Here is an 18,176-nt window from a genome sequence, read left to right on the forward strand (position 1 = left end):
AAGTAGCTATGACACTAAAAATTTGCAATTTAAACGTAACATTTTTTTAAAGAGTTTGCTTCCAAGTCAAACAAAATTCTGCACAGTATTTTTAATTTTAAAATTTGTTGTTTAGGATTTTAATCTGAATTACTCTTTGCTAATTTTAAAGCAACATTTAAAAAGTTTACTTCAAGATTAAAATTCACAAGATATGGAGTCACAAGTTTACCCCCAAACCTATTTTCATTTCTTCCACCTAACAATCAAATTAATCAAAATAAACCCCAAGCACAACCCAAATGAAAAGAATGAAAAGGTGTAAGGGAAAGACAGTTCATCACTTAAAACAGACTAACTTAACTAAATGCAAATTCCTGGGGAACTCTGGAAATTAAATAAATTTTGGGTAATATATTGTGCTTTTATCACCAAATGCAAACCACGTCATTATTACCCAAGCAGTGGTATGGCAGATGCTGTTTGTCAAGCCCTGGCTTTTAAAGGGCAGAAGACAAAAAATTACAGTGAAAGCAAGGGAGAAAAAAGGTAAAGCACTGAAAACAGCAGCATTCACACCAGCTTCTAGTCTCAAGCTCCTTACTGGATCTGAAAGGCCTCCCCCTAGGAATGAACCGGCTTAACTGGCAGCCACTTCACAGCTTGCTCCTCCCTACTGCCTGCCCAGTCACAGCCCAGAAACTTCCGCAGTCCCCGCCCCACCCCCTGGGCTGAGGGCTGGGCAGAAACTCTGGCAAAATAAGGAAGCCTCTGGGAGGTGGCAAGCAGCCAACTCAAACTGGATGATTCCAGTTTAGGCTGGTCTGACTCAAAAACAAGCAGTTCTTAGCCTTCCTCACAACATTCAGGCACACTGACTGCCCAGGCAGCACACAATGAGCTCTCCTCATTTGCTCTCAGGGTTAAATCTACCCGGTTCTCATCTCCTAGTAGCAGGGAATCTTAAGTGAAAGCAAGATTCTCAGTGCAGAGCAAATATGGATCAGCCTAGCACTTGTTTCCAAAACTGCCTATTCCATACAGAACCCTAACACTGACAACATCTATTACCTATGGAAAGCTCCTCTAAAATTTTTATACTTGACAAAAAGAGGAAAAGCCATAAAGGAAATCAATCTATTTATAGATCTCCACAATGGAAGTTAAGCCCATCAAAGCAATCAGGAAGCAAACACCTCCATTTTCCATATTATGCATTAAAAAGGCTTGGCTAGTAGGCGCCTGGGTGGCTCAGTCTGTTAAGCAGCCATCTTTGGCTCAGGTCATGATCTCACAGTTCACGAGTTCGAGCCCAACATCGGGCTCTGCTGACAGCTCAGAGCCTGGAGCCTGCTTCAGATTCTGGGTTTCCCTCTCTCTCTGCCACTCCCCCACTCACGCTCTCTTTCTCTCCGATCAATCAATCAGTCAATAACATTAAAAAAAAGGCCTGGCTAGCTAATATGACCCCAAAAGACAGAAGATTGTGTGTAGCTTATTTCCCCAAAAAACAAACTATACTGCAGCTTAGAAAGGAATGTGCTTCAAAAATGTGGGCTCTTCAACTGATGCTGGGAATGGAAAAAGATACTACAATAATACACACACACACACACACACACACACACACACACTCATTCATTCACTGGGGTTTACTCTCCAATGCACACACTGGTAAACATTTATTCCATGCTGCTCAATAGCCCCAAAATGGCATTAAAGAGGGAATGACCAAATGTTGGTTCTTCTGGACAGTAATGGTATTTAATGGAGCCACTCAAAATATGGGGAGACTTTATGTGTATTTTTTTTAATATTTACTTATTTTGAGAGAGAGAGAGAGAGAGAGAGCAAGTGAGCGCGCTCGAGTTAGGGAGGGGCAGACAGAGAGAGAGAGAGGGAAAAAGAGAATCCCAAGCAGATTCAGCACTGTCAGCACAAAGCCCAACTCGGGGCTCGATCTCACAAATCATGAGATGACCAAGAGTTGGACACTTAACTGACTGAGTCACCCAGGGGCCCCTATGTGTATTTGAAATCTAGTAATTTTCTCCAGGATTGCAGACACACTAATATGCTTGCTGTCCTTTCCCACCCCCAACCCTTCTCCCTCCAAAATTGGTAACTTTTTAAAGAACTTAAAAACCTGTCATCTATACTTCTTTATTTTAGTAATAAAGAAACAATTTTTTCTATGGAAAAAAAAAAAGAACGTAGATACCGTTATCTCAAGGAGAATAGTTAATCATAAAGTCAATGAAACCACTAGATGGCTTTTATTTAATTTCATCACAAGTAAGAATTCAAAATTTTGGGGCACCTGGGTGGCTCAGTCAGTTAAGCATCCGATGTCAGCTCGGGTCATGATCTCAGGGTTCGTGGGTTCGAGCCCTGCATCAGGCTCTGGGCTGACAGCTCAGAGCCTGGAGCCTACTTCAGATTCTGTGTCTCCCTCTCTCTCTGCCCTCCCCTGCTCACGCTCTGTCTCTCAAAAATGAATAAAAGCGTTAAAAAAAAATTTTTTTTTAGAGTTGAAGATTTCAAGATAAAAACTATATTATTGGAAACAGGCAACGAATACGTTTCATTTACAATACTGACTTTCAGCAAAACATTCTCCCTTTTGAAATCTAAAGTAATTTCAGCTGTCTAAAAAAGTAAAGGGGGCACCTGGGTGGCTGAGTCAGTTAAGTGTCCGACTTCAGCTCAGGTCATGATCTCGCAGTTCTTGAGTTTGAGCCCCATGTCGGGCTCTGTGCTAACAGCTGAGAGTCTGGGCGGCAGGGGGTGGGGGGAGAGGGAGAGAGAGAGAAAGTGTGTGTGTCTCTGCCCCTCACCCGATCTCTCTCTCAAAAAGAGAAACATTAATCAAGAAATTTTTTTAAATAAAAAACAGTAAAAATGAGGCATAAGTACAAAATAAACAGGCTAAGAATGGTTGTGAAATCCATAAATAAATCAGCTATTTAAAATGCCTTAAAATGGAGGGCGCCTGGGTGGCTCAGTCTGTTAAGCATCTGATTCTTGGTTTCAGCTTAGGTCATGATCTCATGGTTCATGAGATTGAGTCCCACGTCAGGTCCTGTGTGGACAGCATGGAGCCTGCTTGGAGTTCCCTCTCCCTCTGCCGTCTCCTGCTCCACATGCTCTCTCTCTCTCTCTCTCAAATACACTTTAAAGAAATGCGTTACAATGGTGTTACGTTTAAAATAAGCATGCAAATATTTTCATTTTATATGAAAGTAAGGGACAAAAAATAAAGATCTCTCCTGAGAATATTTATTATCCTTGACTTTGGCTTCATAAAGGCTTAAACCTTTACTGTCCCTCCTTGAAAGTCCTATGAATTCTCCCAAAACATACACTTCACTTGTTATCCTCAAATCAATATACATCTGAATTGTCTATTTTCACATTTTAGCTAGCATAATTTATGTTTCAATGGTTTCTGTGCACAGGTATGTTCTCTTTACACAAAGAACAACAACAACAAAAATCTCATTTCAATTTAAGCAACTCATCTCAAACTGACAGGTACAAACAGCAAAGAGGAGAAAGGTTGGTATTATGCAATAAAATCAACTTCATTTCTGCTCTCACTTCAATCCTACGCAGCTACAAACAGAAGAGTTGGAGGGAAATATCATGGTTTCTAAACACCAGTTTCCCAAATACAGTTTGATTTGTTGTGTCACTTTTTCCTGAGATTAACACAAACTATTTTGGCCCTCCTAAATACATATGAGAATGAGGAATCAGCGCAACAAAACCAAATTTTATCTCCAAATAAATCCAGAAGTTATCTGCCTATTCATTATTATAGATAAGAGATCACTTTTGATGGTAAAAATTCAACAAATGTGTCTCTAAGATTAAACATTACAACAATCACCAACAAACTATTAATTCCTTTAGCACTTAAAAAAACTGGTTTTTAGGGTGCATGGCTAGCCCAGTTGATCTTGTGGTGGTGAGCTCAAGTCCCACAATTGGGTGCAGAGATTACTTAAAGATAAATTCTTTAGAGGCACCTGGGTGACTTAGTGGGTTAAGTGTCAGACTCTTGGTTTCAGCTCAGGTCATGAACTCACAGTTCATGAGTTCCAGCCCTCTGTCAGGCTTTGCACGGAAAGCACAGAGCCTGCTTGGGATTCCCTCTCCCTCTTGGCCTGGGTGGCTCATGATCTCACAGTTCATGAGTTCCAGCCCCACAGCAGGCTGGCTGCTGTTAGTGCAGAACCCACTTTGGGTCCTCTGTCCCCCCCTCTCTCTGCCCCTCCCCTACTCTCTTTCTCATCTCTCCCCCTCCCAAAATAAGCATTAAAAATAAATTAAATAAAATAAATTAAAATTTTTAAAAAGCATAAAAAAATAAAACCTTAAAAAAAAAAACAAAAGTGACTTTTACTTTGTGTATATATATTAAAACCACTGCCATAACTGACAATTTCCAGCACATTATATATCATAGCAAATTGTATAGCCAGGTAATAAAATGAGTGTTCCTTCCCCAAATCAACATTCCAAATAAACATACTTGTAAAATAAGAGAAATGAAAAATACACGGTCACTATTAATCCCAATGGCTTCCCTCTCACATAATCAGTTTCGTCCATATTCTTTCACAAGCCTGCAAGATGACAGTAATTTTGGAAATTTTTCTACCTAAACTTGAAAGAAAATTCTCTCTCCCTACTTAACAACCACTAGCCTCCTCATTAAATCACAGACAAAAGGGTATTTGAATAAAACTCCCCCTTGGGGCACCTGGATGGCTCAGTCTATTGAGCATCCATCCAACTTCCGCTCAGGTCATGATCTCACTATTCGGGAATTCAAGGCCCACGTCGGGCTCTGTGCTGACAGCTCAGGGCCTGGAGCCCGCTTCAGATTCTGTGTCTCCCTCTCTCTCTGCCCCTCCCTCGCTTGTACTCGGTCTCTCTGTATCTCTCTCAAAAATAAATAAACATTAAAAAAAATTTTTTTAAACTCCCCCTCTAGTAAACTGTAATCTAGAACGTCTTGACTGTTCACAAAATGACTAGCAGAATTGGTCTTTATAGAATAAAAAGCTCTTTAGCACTTTTAACTGTATCTGTTGTAAAAATCCAGAATGTGTTCAATATTCTAATTACTGTTAAAATATACTTCAGGAAAAATAATCTTAAATTGTCTACTATTAGAAAGAAATGCGTAGGGTTATGACAACTTTGATATAATTTACTCAAAAATATAAAAGAGGAGCGTCTGAGTGGCTCAGTTGGTTGAGTGTATAACTCTTGATTTCGGTTCAGGTCATGATCCCAGGGTCTTGGGATTGAGCCCCACATCAGGCTCTGTGCTGAGAGTGGAACCTGCTTGATTCCCTCCCTCCCTCCCCCTCTCTCTCTCCCTCCCCTCCCGCCATGCCCCTCTCCCCAGCTCACGTGTACACTCTCTCTAAAATAAATAAAATTTTAAAACATATATATGTAAAAGAAATATAAAAGTGAGGTCTACAAATAATACTAGCCAAAGAAGAAGTTTCATTTCCCTTTCAATAAGAAGTAAATTATTTCAATTGCAAAGGTAAGACATTAGACAAGATAGGGCCTTTAGCATAAATCACACCATATCTTAATACAGCATCACAGCTGAAGAGTCTGATTGCTCCAAAATTTTTAAAAATGTTTATTTTTGAGAGAGAGAGAGAGAGAGAGAGAGAAGCAGAGAGAGAGAGAAGCAGAGAGAGAGAGAGAGAAGCAGAGAGAGAGAGAGAGAAGCAGAGAGAGAGAGGGAAAGAGAATCCCAAGCAGGCTCTGCACTGTCAGCATAGAGCCTGACGTGGGGCTCCAGTTCATGAACTGCGAGATCATGACCTGAACCAAAATCAAGAGCCAGATACTTAACTGACTGAGCCACCCAGGCTCCCCTAAGTTCTTTTATTTTTAAGTTTATTTACTTATTTTGAGAGAGAGAGAGCGAGCGAGCGAGCGAGCGAACACGAGAGAACGAGTAGGGGAGGGATAGACAGAGAGGGAGAGAAAGAATCCCAAGCAGGCTCCGCACTGTCAGCACAGAGCCTGACAAGGTCTCAAGACTGTGACATCATGACCTGAGGCAAAACCAAGAGTTGGACACTTAACCCACTGAGCCACCCATGGCTGTTCTAAGTTCTATAGGCTTTTCTCGTTACTTTAAATAAACACCACAAATGTCAGTTTTCCTGCTCTAGAATGTAAGAAAAAAAGAGTATCTCTCTCTGTCTTCCCCTTTGCTGTCCCCAAGCTTCTTCCTTAAATCTTCCAACTATGGGGGCACCTGGCTGGCTCAGTTAGTAAAGCATGTGACTCATGATCTCAGAGTCATTGATCTCAGGGTTGTGAGTTCAAATCCCACAGTGGACATGAAGCCTACTTAAAAAAAAAAAAAAATCTTCCAACTATGACAACATACAAAAATTCTAGTAATGTAATAACTATACCAAAAAAAAAAAAAAAACCATGAAATTTCACAGGTATTTTCTAAATCAACTTATTCTAATTTTAAAACTCTATATAGGTAAAAAAGCTTGCCGTATATTCAGATTTACTCAAACAGGTAACTAAGCACAATTTAACGCCACATGGCTTACCAAAAGCCACAAAGAGAAAAGAGACAATGAGATGTTATCTGCTAGTTATTTTCATGCAGTTTTCTTTGCTTACTACTATATTCATTTTCTTTCCACCTAAATACCTATTTTTGTGACTAAAAAGAATTAAAATCTGTAGTTACTGGACATATTTAGAAAGACAAACCAACAGAGTTCAGAAGAACAAAAAGGCAAAGGTTGACCAGAGCCCAAAAAGCTTTTAAGGGAGAGGATGGGGCTGCCTTTGGAAAGTTGAAAAGATGCACCTAGCCATACACCCAGATTAATAAAATTTCACATGTTAGCTCTTAATTAGACACATACATAGTTTTTGTTTTGGATTAGCCATTGCAAATGCTTAATCTAAACTAGTTCTATTCTTGGGGCACCTAGCTGGCTCAATCAGAAGAGCATGCAACTCCTGATCTCAGGGTCGAGAGTTGAGCCCCATGCTGGGTACAGAGATTACTAAAAATGGATGGATGGATGGATGGATGGATGGATGGAAGCTAGCACGCAAGCTTTGATAATATATAAATAAAATAAACTAGTTTTATTCTTGGGGCTCCATACAAACCATCTTATTCTATAGATCTGGTGCACAACACAATATTTGTTAAATAGATGGCTGAATGTAAATTCAAAAGTTAACTTTATACTAAAAAGAGATTTAGAGAAGTAATCTATTGAATAGGAGGGAATGGAATAAGAAAATGTTTCAGATTATCCAAATCTCAACTCTCTCCTTTTACCCTTTTCATCCATTTCCCCCTCATTCATTCAGTAAACTTCTGTAAGGTGTAAAATCAACAACTAACTGCCAGGATACCCTTTCAGCAATCTGGTGAAGTCTATATACCAGTTTTCAAATAGTGTTTCTAAATACATGAAGTAAAGTAAATAGGAATAAAAGGGAAAACAATTATACTGACATGGTTATTAAAAGATTTAAATTTTGTGGTATAGTAATGTCTTCATTGACATTAAATTACAATACTTAACATTGAGTTTAATAACTGCTTCCCAGTAATGATGACTAGAAGCCCAATTCTGAGATACCTGCAGAATTACCTGTGGATTTATACTGGTAACAAAGTAACTCATACTGTTAGTACCACTGGTTTTTGATGCCTATTTTCATAATGGGAGGCAATACTTAATTTCAGTTATATGTTACTAGTAAGTGAAAAGATGTTATTTTCCTGATCCAAGTTCAGGGACCCTAAGCTAGGCCAATCATCTTTGGTTGTGATTGAAGTAAACAACTGGGAAACAAAGCACAATCAAAACCTACTTTAAGGGGCACCTGGGTGGTTCAGTCAATTAAGCATCTGTCTCTTGGTTTCAGCTCCGGTCATAATCTCACAATTCATGAGATCAAGCCTCACATCTGGTTCTGTGCTGACAGTGCTGAACCTGCTTGGGATTCTCTCTCTCCCTCTCTCTGCCCCTCCCCAACTCATGCTTGCTCTCTCTCTCTCTCTCAAAAATAAATAAACATAAAAAAAAAACTTTAAGATTATTGGGAAAGTTTATGAACTAATTTAAGTTCCATAAATTCTTCTTCAATTCCCTTAACCTTTATTAAAGAAAATTCATTAACATGATAGGAAAAAGAAACTATAGAAATAAAGTATGTTCAAGTTCAATCAGGACTTTGAAAATAAATGCTTTTATGGAATTTACATATTTAAAATTTTCTGCTGGAAGGAACAGTGACTTCCTAAACCATGACAGAGAAAGAGACAGAGCATCATAGGGCTGCACATAGGGAAGTTATTTTTTAATTAAAAAAATTTTTTTTTCAATTTTTAATTTTTTTTTTTTTTTTTTTTTTTTTTTTTGAGAGAGAGAGAGAGAGTGAGTGAGCGAACGAGCAGGGTAGGGGCAGAGAGAGGGAGGCACAAAAACCAAAGCAGGCTCCAGGCTCTGAGCTGTCAGCACAGAGCCCAATGCGGGGCTTGAACTCACAAACTGAGATCATGACCTGAGCCAAAGTTGGACACACTGACTGAACCACCCAGGTGTTCCCACATGGAAGTTTTTATACCATTAAATCCCAGTTCTCACCAGTTAAATACTGATAACAGTTATGCAGAAACTGTAGGTGTGTCATTCATAAAGACTTCACAACCAAACTGCTATTAATCCCATGTTTACTCATTTGAAATGCACTGCTAGGAATCTGTTCACCAAAGTTCTAACAATTAAGGGGGATGGAGAGTGATTAACTTTCCATGTCATGCAGACAGAATACAAGCTTGTTTCTATAGCTAGAACTGAACTATATTTTATCTACTACAAAATGTTAATCTTAAACATTTTTAAAGACCTTGGAAAGTCATAGTTTCACAGTCATAAAGTTTTAAAGATTAGAAAAAAGAACTTATTTCTTCCAAAAGGAAATTGAACATTGTGAATCTATATAACATCTCAAAATACTGCACTCTGAAGTCAACATAATAGTAAAGGAGAAGAAGGCATTTGATAAAAAGGAGGCTGAACCCAGGGATAAGAGATATGCTCTGCACACCAAAAGAATTTCCCACACTTGTTTCAATCACAGCATCAAATCTTTTAGCTATTTACAACAATTTTGCTTTATCCTGTGTTAACTAAGAACTGTAACCAAGTATTTCAGCTATTTATTGAACATGTACTTTGAGACAGACAATATACTAGGCTCTGTGGTGTGCACAAAGGAAGACCTGGTCCTGTTCTCACAGGATAGCATCAAAAGGTCCATCACTGAGTCCCATCTCCAAAAAATTCATTCTGTTTTTCCACAAATCAACATAATCTGATTCTTACTGTGTCTCTCCTGCTTTTCCCAACTTAGGCATTCTCAGAGTCCAAGTTTTCCTTTTCCAAACTACTGAAATAGGCTCCTAACTGCAATCTCTGCCTTTCCTATTCTAAGTCACCAAATGCCCTTCTAAAGCACAGACTTCAACAAACTATCTCCCTTCTCAAAATCTTTCAACCACTCATCTCTGCATGAAGAATCAAACCCAAATTCATTATCATGGCTAAGTCACTCTAAATTATTTGCTGTTTGTAAAACATTCTTCCACCACTTGTACCTCTTCAGGTTGTTCCTTCAGCCCACAATGTTCCCTGTCTAGCCTAAAACTCACCTCTTCTTGTTAAAATCCTACACATCCCTCATACCCCTAAATCATAAAAACTTCCAGCCCCAAGTATGAATCAGGCAGGTGACAGAGGAGGAAGTATCTTCTACTGATTGTAATTTAGTACCCCTGTAGATTTTCTAAGCTCATCCTGCCTTTGTGGCAGTTATCTTTCTGACTGTAAACATTCAGAAGCATATAACTGCTCCTTTTGCTTATATAAACAAGAATTAACTCCACCAAATTGATCAGATGACCTCTGGGTTCAAGCTTTTGAGCCTACAATGCTAAGGGTTAGATACCAAACCACTATCACTCCCACTAAGTACAATCCTGAAGGCACTAAATGATGTTTCGTTTTGACCCAATAAAATGCCATGGCATCCCTTTAATGAGATAGGTTTATGGAAAATGACTAAAACCTAAACACTTTAATTCCATGTAGGAGAAAGTGGGACATGACAAGACTTTATAATCAGCTTATAGAACTTGAATGAATCTCACGGCACCTGGGTGGCTCAGTCGGCTGAGTGTCTGACTTGAGCTCAGGTCATGACCTCACTCACAGTTAATGAGTTTGAGCCCCACACTGGGCTCGCTGCTGTCAGCAGAGCCCATTTCAGATCCTCTGTCCTCTTCTCTCTGCCCTTCTCCTGCTTGCACTCTCTCAAAAATAAACAGTAAAAAAAAAAAAAAAAAAAAAAAAAAAAAAGAATTCAAATGAATCTAGTCAATCATTTAACTCAACAATATACCAAACATAAAATCAAGAGAAGTTAAGGGTTTTCTTTTTCTTTTTGATGTTTATTTGAGAGAGAACAAGAGAACAAGAACGCAACCAAGAGCAGGGGAGGGGCATGGTGAGAGAGAAAGAGAGACAATGAGCTCCAACTCACAAACCATGAGATCATGACCTGAGCTGACACCATAGTCAGACGCTTAACTGACTGAGCCATCCAGGCACCCCAGTTAAGGGTTTTCATCCATGTGAGAGCTGAAAGATAAGGGTTTTCATCCTTGACAGAGGCTGCAAATGTGGAGCCAGAACCTAATTTTCCCCAATTACATGATCATTTACTTTTCTTAAATTAATTCTAAGCAGGCAATACTAAAAGAGAAATAATTAATCTGGGCATTTTAATCAGGTCAAAAAATTCGTATCCTGTAAATTTAAAATATATACCACCTAAATATAAAACTACGATATCTGTGACAAATAGATTGAAAAACAGTAACTGGAAATGGGAAATGATTAAAGATTATCAACTGAATAATAATAGCTAGCAATTATTAAAGGCAGCATTTATTAAATATATAGAGGCATCAAGCTCAGCATGTGAAATACATTCTTTCATTTTAATCCTCACATAATTTTAAAGCACGATTCTTATAAGAGATGGGAAGCTGAGGCATAGAGAGCAACTTGTCCAAGTAACATGTCCAAGATTATTAAAATGAGTAATAAGCTCTACTGTCTACCTAGATCTATGATAAACTTCTAAGCTCTTTCCTGTTAAGTTTACCTTTGAGTTATTATTTTCATCTTTAGGGTAAAACTCCTTTGTAAAAAAATTCCCAACTAATGAAATTAGCTCCCTCAGCCTTAGTGAACAGCTAAGTTACAACCTGCGTTTAAAGAAAGCTTTTCTACTTGAGTTTATAATTGGCTACCACTTTGTTGTTAAAATTAGTTAAAAGGTATTCATAAGTTCATTTATTCACTGATATTAAATGTGTCAACAATATATTTCACCAATACATCTTTAACCAAACAGCTTTTATGAATTTCCAACCAAAATAATAGAAATAAGTTAGCATTATACACCCAAGCAATTAAAAACTGTAGAGATACCACATTTTCAAAGGCACAGGATTTACTTCATTCAGCTAAAGTTACCATTTTTCTGCCTCTTTTGGCCATTTTAATATTGAGCATCTGAAACATGAAACAGTATTTGCAAATTGCTTAATTTCAGTTATCAGACAGAATGAATTCAATGGCCACCCGCTAATCAAAGCTTCTTCATTCGTACATGATCCAAGATTACTTACTTTTAAAAATATTACTATGCTACAAATCATTACCACTGATTGTTGAGAATTTGTGACAATTTATTCAACAGCTTGTCTGTTATAACAAAAGGCTGTTAACCTACCTGTCACTGCTGGTACTACTGCTGCTGCTGATTGAATCACTACTGGAGGATCTACTCCTAGAGCCGCTGCCGCTAGGGGACCTTGTGGGTCTAGACGCTTGGCTAGCCAGCCTCTGAGGAGACTGATTTCTAGACTGGGATGAATGTGGTGACCGACTCCTGCTGTGCTGGTAATTCCGCTCTGGCCTTCTGCCTCGTACCTCCCGGGTAATATCATCCCTGTAGATATCCCTGTGTACCACACTGGGCAGTGTAAACTGCTCCCGAGCCCTAGGTTCGTATCGGGGGTCATGAGCATCAAAACGGTTTGGACTTCGACTCCGAGAAGTATAATAGAGCCCATGTTGTAAAGTCCGCTCGCGAGGATCTCTATAGTAATCCTGATCGTAATGTCTTGTCCGATCAAATCCTCCCGTCCCCCGTTCATGGTGTCCATAGGCACTATGTTCATAAGCACGCTCCCTGTTATCTGAAGCCCTGCATTTAGGAGGGGGGAAAAATATTTAATCAATCAGAAAAGGGCAAGCAAAACTAAAAGCAAGTCATGCAAACATTCACTTCAGCATTGTCTGTCTGCAACTGGTCATTTTCTAAACAGCATTAACCTACTTAGTAAGCAAATACTACCAAGCTTAACATTTTACTTGACTCCAAATATTACCTTCACAGCTGAGCAATCATTGTGTATATCGGGCTTTCATGACTAGTGTTCTGCAAGTCAGCTGCTCTTTTTATTAGGGATTTTCTGGCTTACATACAGAAATATACATATACCATCTCCTTTTCACTTGTAGTTAAATGGAACAAGAAGAGACTACCATTTTAATATCAACGTTTTCAATACTTCCATCTGATTATAATATACACCAAACTTTTACTTACTTAGCAAATTTATTTTAGGCAAAATTTCCATGATACATTTTAACACAGACATGAAAGCCCTATTGCAATGTATGTCCCAGCAGTAAGAGGGCATTTTCAAAAAAGTCCAGAAAAAAATTTTAAGTGTGACTTTTTCTCACTTTTGACTTCTTGGGTAATTATAAAAACTACTAGATTATGTAAATTGCTGTGCCCAAGCAATCACATTTAATAACAGAAATGGAATCTTAAAAGAAAAAGAAAACCACTTAGGATATCAAAATGATGGGTTGACACATGCTATTCTATGGCAAATTTAATTAAAGGATAAACATTATTTTATCTCATGGTGCTATCAAATTCTACAGAATTTTTAAAACGCCTATTCCATGATTCGACGTGTTAATATTTGTACTTAATGGTTACAGGAAATATGTTCTCTTAGGTTTTAGCTAAACTCAAATTGCCTCTGATGAAATCAGCCAATTTTGGGAACTGTAAGATAGTCGAAGGTTGCTATCAGCAATGGTTTAACTTAAAGGTATTTTTTGTCGGACAAGAATATTTGCCAACCTACGGTTACAAAAACCGTTGTTGCATATGTTCCATTACACACATGCAATTCTGTGCTAATATTAAAAACAAATTCTAATCCTATGAAGAAATCTTAACATTTTCTACTTTTGTAGGAAACCAGAACTCATTTCCTGAGTTCCTAAAAGACCATTTCATTACTTGAATCTGAATTTGAGAGTTTCTTCTCAACCTTATCTTTGGATTAATCTATCAAAGCATTAAGGAATAACGAAAGAAACAGAAGAATTAGGATCTGAAAAAAAATCTTAAAACTAATACTATGCCCCCAATATATACATAGATCCTTATCTCTCCACTAATCTTCATTTACAGCCACCATTTCACTTAGTAGCAACCATACCTTCCCAGGCTGTTTTTGCTATTTGCTGCTACGATGTAAAGCAACTGGCATGGCAAAAAATTCAGTAATATCTTTCCTTTTTAAATGTATTAAATAACTTTCTCCTTTCTAAATTTGCTACATTGCTGGCATTTGGATAGATATTTCAATGCCTAACAAACAATAGGGTTTCCTTTGAGATTTAAAGAGAAAATTTCACAAATAATTCAATTAGCACCCTATCAAATGTTAATTGGTAAAAGCTGTTATTAATGATATACCAGAAGCAATAAGCAATAGTTCTAGGAGAATTACTTCTACAGCTGATATTTTATAAATATGCGAAGTTCTTATCCATTAGGAAGATACAGAAGGCAGGCACAAGAGCTAGCAGAGCTGAAATCTAATAGCTATTCTTTGATTCATCTATTAGTACTAAATACTTCTAGAGTTAGTGGGGGGAAAAAAAAGAGAGAGTTTGACTTGGGTTAGGAGAGGGGCTAATATACACAGGTCAGGACATACCAACCTTTTCCAAGTGTGGAAACACGACCTATAATCCCAATTAAATCTAGGGAGAGAATTGTGAACATAACTTCCCCAATTTTGGCCCCTCTTATGGGGGTAATCCACCTTCTTAATGGGCAAGGGTGTCAAATGATATTTAGATGAACCACAAGGAAAAAAATCTTAGTGACCAGATAAAATAATTCCACTGGAAGCAAGTAGTCCCAGACAAACTGTAACTCTCAAACCCCCAGACTTCTTTCTTGAGATAGCAGACAATTATAAATTCATCCACATTTATAAAAATTTCCAGCCCTAAGTATGAATCAGGCAGCTGACAGAAGAGGAAATATCTCTAGGATTCCACCAAATGAGGAAGTAACAGTTGTTCGCCAATAGTTCACCTTTGTAGCCATCCAGCACAGTCAATTTTGATTGCTGTATCCACAACTGATCGTCACCATGTGTTCAAGGCTAAAGTACCTTTAATTGGACAGCAAGTTGTTTAAGAAACAAAACAGTAATCCTCTTCCCCTGGGCTAATGGAATCTTGACTGCATGACATCCCATACATTCCAGCAATCAGAAAAGCATGGCTATATTCCAAGATTTAGAAACATTCATTATCTCAATTTTCCCCCATTCCATCAAGGAGTATAATTCCAACATGGAAACTGTGTAGATCCAAAATGGAAAAAAATCAAACAGTGCCTTCACTCTTCTTCATCCAAGTACAGATTTCCAGATTAAAGTATTGTTTGTAGAATCCAAGCGGTTGAATCATTATGGTCTGCTAGGTTTTTTTGTGACAATCCAATTCGTTCGTACACTTTATGTAGTGAAAATTGAGAAGCAGATATCAACTTCTAAAAGAATCTGTAGGCTCTAATATTCCAGATATATTCCATATAGTACAACCACAAATCTGTAGCCAAATAGCTCCATCAGATAGCAGAGATATATCCAAGGAAGGCCTTCACATTATCCAAGAGAAGGAATAGTTAACTCTAGAAGACAGGTAACTCCAAAAATGATACTGCCATACAAAATCTTCCACCACTTTACATCTCAGGAGTAGATATCCAACCAGCTGCAGGAAATATCCTCTACGATTCCACAAGATACCAGCCACTGGGAAGAAATCACTTCCGTTTCCAACCCAAAATAGGAAACATTGAGAATGCCCAAAACTTTAAATCCATCTGGGGCCCCTAAATATGAGTTTCTGTTTCTCACCATATCAAATACAAAATACCTGCCTACAGAAACCTTGGAACTTACCCATCAAGTCTCCGCTCATAACGTCCTTCTCGTGCATGAAGTGATGGTGGGGGGCCATAAGCAGGCCCTCCACCACCTCCTCTGAACCCAGAAACCTCTCTACTACGAGATGCTATGGAAACTGTATCATCCAATCCCCGAGCAGCACTCGGAATGGTGCCTGGTTCATTATAATCCGTGCGTAGGTCTCTATCTCCCATTTTGTTGACTGAGTTGTGAGCTTTCTGTGCACTTTTGATGTCCACAAAATCCACAAAGGCAGCCACTCCTCCTTCAGATCCCCTCTTGGGGAGAATTTTGACACTTTCCACGCGGCCATATCTGGAAAAAATAAAACCAACATTATTGTTGCATAGGAATAATTTTCCAAAAACAGTTTTTGAGAATTTGTTTCATATTTTTAGACAATTTACATTGTCTATGAACATGGGAGGAACTGCAAAGTGACACTTGGAACGGCTTTCACACTCACATTTTTCTTTCCTGGGGCAAAAATGTACACATTTTTAAAAATCTTTCCTTCTTTGAACGAGAGAAAAAGAGCATGCACACAAGCAGGGAAGGGGCAGAGGGAGAGTGAATCTTAAGCAGGCTCCGTGTCTAGCACAGAGCCCGGCACAGAGCCTGGTGTGGCGAGATCATGACCTGAGCCTAATTTAAGAGTTGGAGACTTAACCAACTGAACCAGTAAAGCGTCCCTACAAATTTTTTTTTTAAAGTAAGCTCTATACCAACACGGAACTTTGAACTCATGACCCCTGAGATCTAGAGTCATAAAAGCTCTACTGACTGAGCCAGACAGGAACCCCAAAAGTTCACAGATGTTTTAACCATTTTATTGTTCTCACTTCTTAAACATAGTATTTACTAAATTACTTTTCCCCTTCAAGAAACAGCTGAAATGAATCTCTCAGAAGTTTTAGGAATTTTCACATCCTAAAAAAAGATATTAAACCTAAGATTGTTCAATGTTACTTAGAAATCTTTAAAGATGTTTATTAAAGTAAAAATTGAAACTGATAACAGCTACTTTAGATTTCATTTTAACTCAATAAGTGAAAATGGTCTTAATGAAAAAATGAGATGATTTCATATCTTAAAGGTAAAATAAATCCATTATTTTGTGTGTCTACTTGTTTTCCAGTGTCAAATTTTTTTAATGCAGTTTTCTGCTATTTAATTTCTTCAGGAGGTTAAAACTATTAAAACATAATTTAGGCATAGTTAGAATTGTTTTTCATACAAATTAATAAATTTGACAAAATCTTTTGATAGACCATATGTTCCCATTTTATTAAAAAATCATTATGTTTGCAAAGAAAAATTTTACGATACCTTTTATATTTTGAAGCATATATATAAGAAATACAAGGACTTGGAATTTTAAAAGTCATGAAATTTCTACAAATTTCATTAGGAGTTAATTATGTTTTATGTACTTGTAATTTGGCATTTTAGAAAGGCAGGCACAGCACTTTTAAATATAGCATTCGTATTTGCTGACAACCCAAAATCATAATTTTACACTTCCCCTGAAGAAGCTGACATTATCAGAAAGCAGAACTTTCCTCTTTACATCCTGTAGTATGATTTAAGTTACTATCTCTCACAAGGAAAGCATAACCCTAAAACTCAATTTCATCCGGCAACTGAACTAAAAGTAACAAAATTATTTGTTAATGAAGTAATGAAAGGATCTTTTTAATTTGGAAAAAATTGTTTGAAATTGAAATCGTCCTTTTCTTTCCAAAATACAAACATTAAATAATACCTTCCATTATATCTGACAAAGGACTTGTATCCAGAATACAAAAAACCTTATAACTCAACCCATTTTTTTTTAAATAGGCAAAACACTTCAACAAAGAAGACACACAGATGGCAGATAAACAGTAAAATATGCTCGAAATTATTAGTCATTAGGGAAATGCAAATCAAAACCACCACGAGATACCACTTCACACCCACCAGGATGACTATTTAAGGGGGGGGGGGCGGGGGGAAGAACGAGTGTTGACAAGAATGAGGAGAAATTTGAAATCTAGTGCAGAGCTGGTAGAACTGTAAAATGGTGCAGCAACTGTGGAAAAGTTTGGCATTTTCCCAAAAAGCTAAGCACAGAATTACCATATGACCCAGCAATTCCACTCCTTTAAGAAATGGAAACTGGTGCTCAAATAATTATGCAGACAGCAGTGTTCACTGAAGCATTATTCACAACAGTCAAAAGATGGAAACAATCCAAGTGTCTACCAATGAATTAATAAAATGTGAAATACACATAAATGGAATAGTACATTAAGACATAAAAAGATGGGGCACCTGGGTAGCCCAATCAGTTAAGCATCCAACTCTTGATTTCAGCTCAGGTCATGATCTCATGGTTTGTGAGAGTTCGAGCCCCGTGTTGGGCTATGTGCTGACAGCATGGAGCCTGCTTAGAATTTTCTCTCTCCCCGCCCCTCCCCTGCTCGCTCTCTCTTAAAAATAAACTTAAAAAAAAAAAAAAAAAAAGAGAGATGTAAAAAGAAACAAAGTTCTGATACATGCTACAACATGGATAAAAATTTGAAACATCATACTAAATGAAATAAGTTGGACAAAATGGGAAAATATTACCTTATGATTCCACTTGTATGAGGTATCTAGAATAGGCAAATTCATCAAAACAGAAAGTAGAATAGAGGTTACCAGGAGCTGGGAGAAGGGGGAAATGGGAGTTATTGCTTAA

At 37.8% G+C, this 18,176-nt stretch overlaps 1 protein-coding gene across 3 annotated transcripts in view; it reads right to left on the reverse strand.

Annotated features, from left to right (window-relative positions):
• The window catches only part of SPEN (spen family transcriptional repressor), a 91,163-nt gene that overhangs the window by 46,964 nt on the left and 26,023 nt on the right, over nt 1-18,176 (reverse strand). For 2 of the 3 annotated variants that reach the window (XM_049617993.1, XM_049617994.1), the window contains exons 2-3: nt 15,446-15,766; nt 11,881-12,357 (exon numbers count right to left, since the gene is read on the reverse strand). In XM_049617993.1, the coding sequence (XP_049473950.1) occupies nt 11,881-12,357; nt 15,446-15,766 (798 nt within the window). The remainder of the gene's footprint in view (nt 1-11,880; nt 12,358-15,445; nt 15,767-18,176) is intronic. The other variant, XM_049617995.1, reaches the window with a different exon arrangement.

The sequence above is a fragment of the Panthera uncia genome (genome assembly GCF_023721935.1).
Source record: "Panthera uncia isolate 11264 chromosome C1 unlocalized genomic scaffold, Puncia_PCG_1.0 HiC_scaffold_4, whole genome shotgun sequence".
NCBI classification, from domain to species: Eukaryota; Metazoa; Chordata; class Mammalia; order Carnivora; family Felidae; genus Panthera; species Panthera uncia.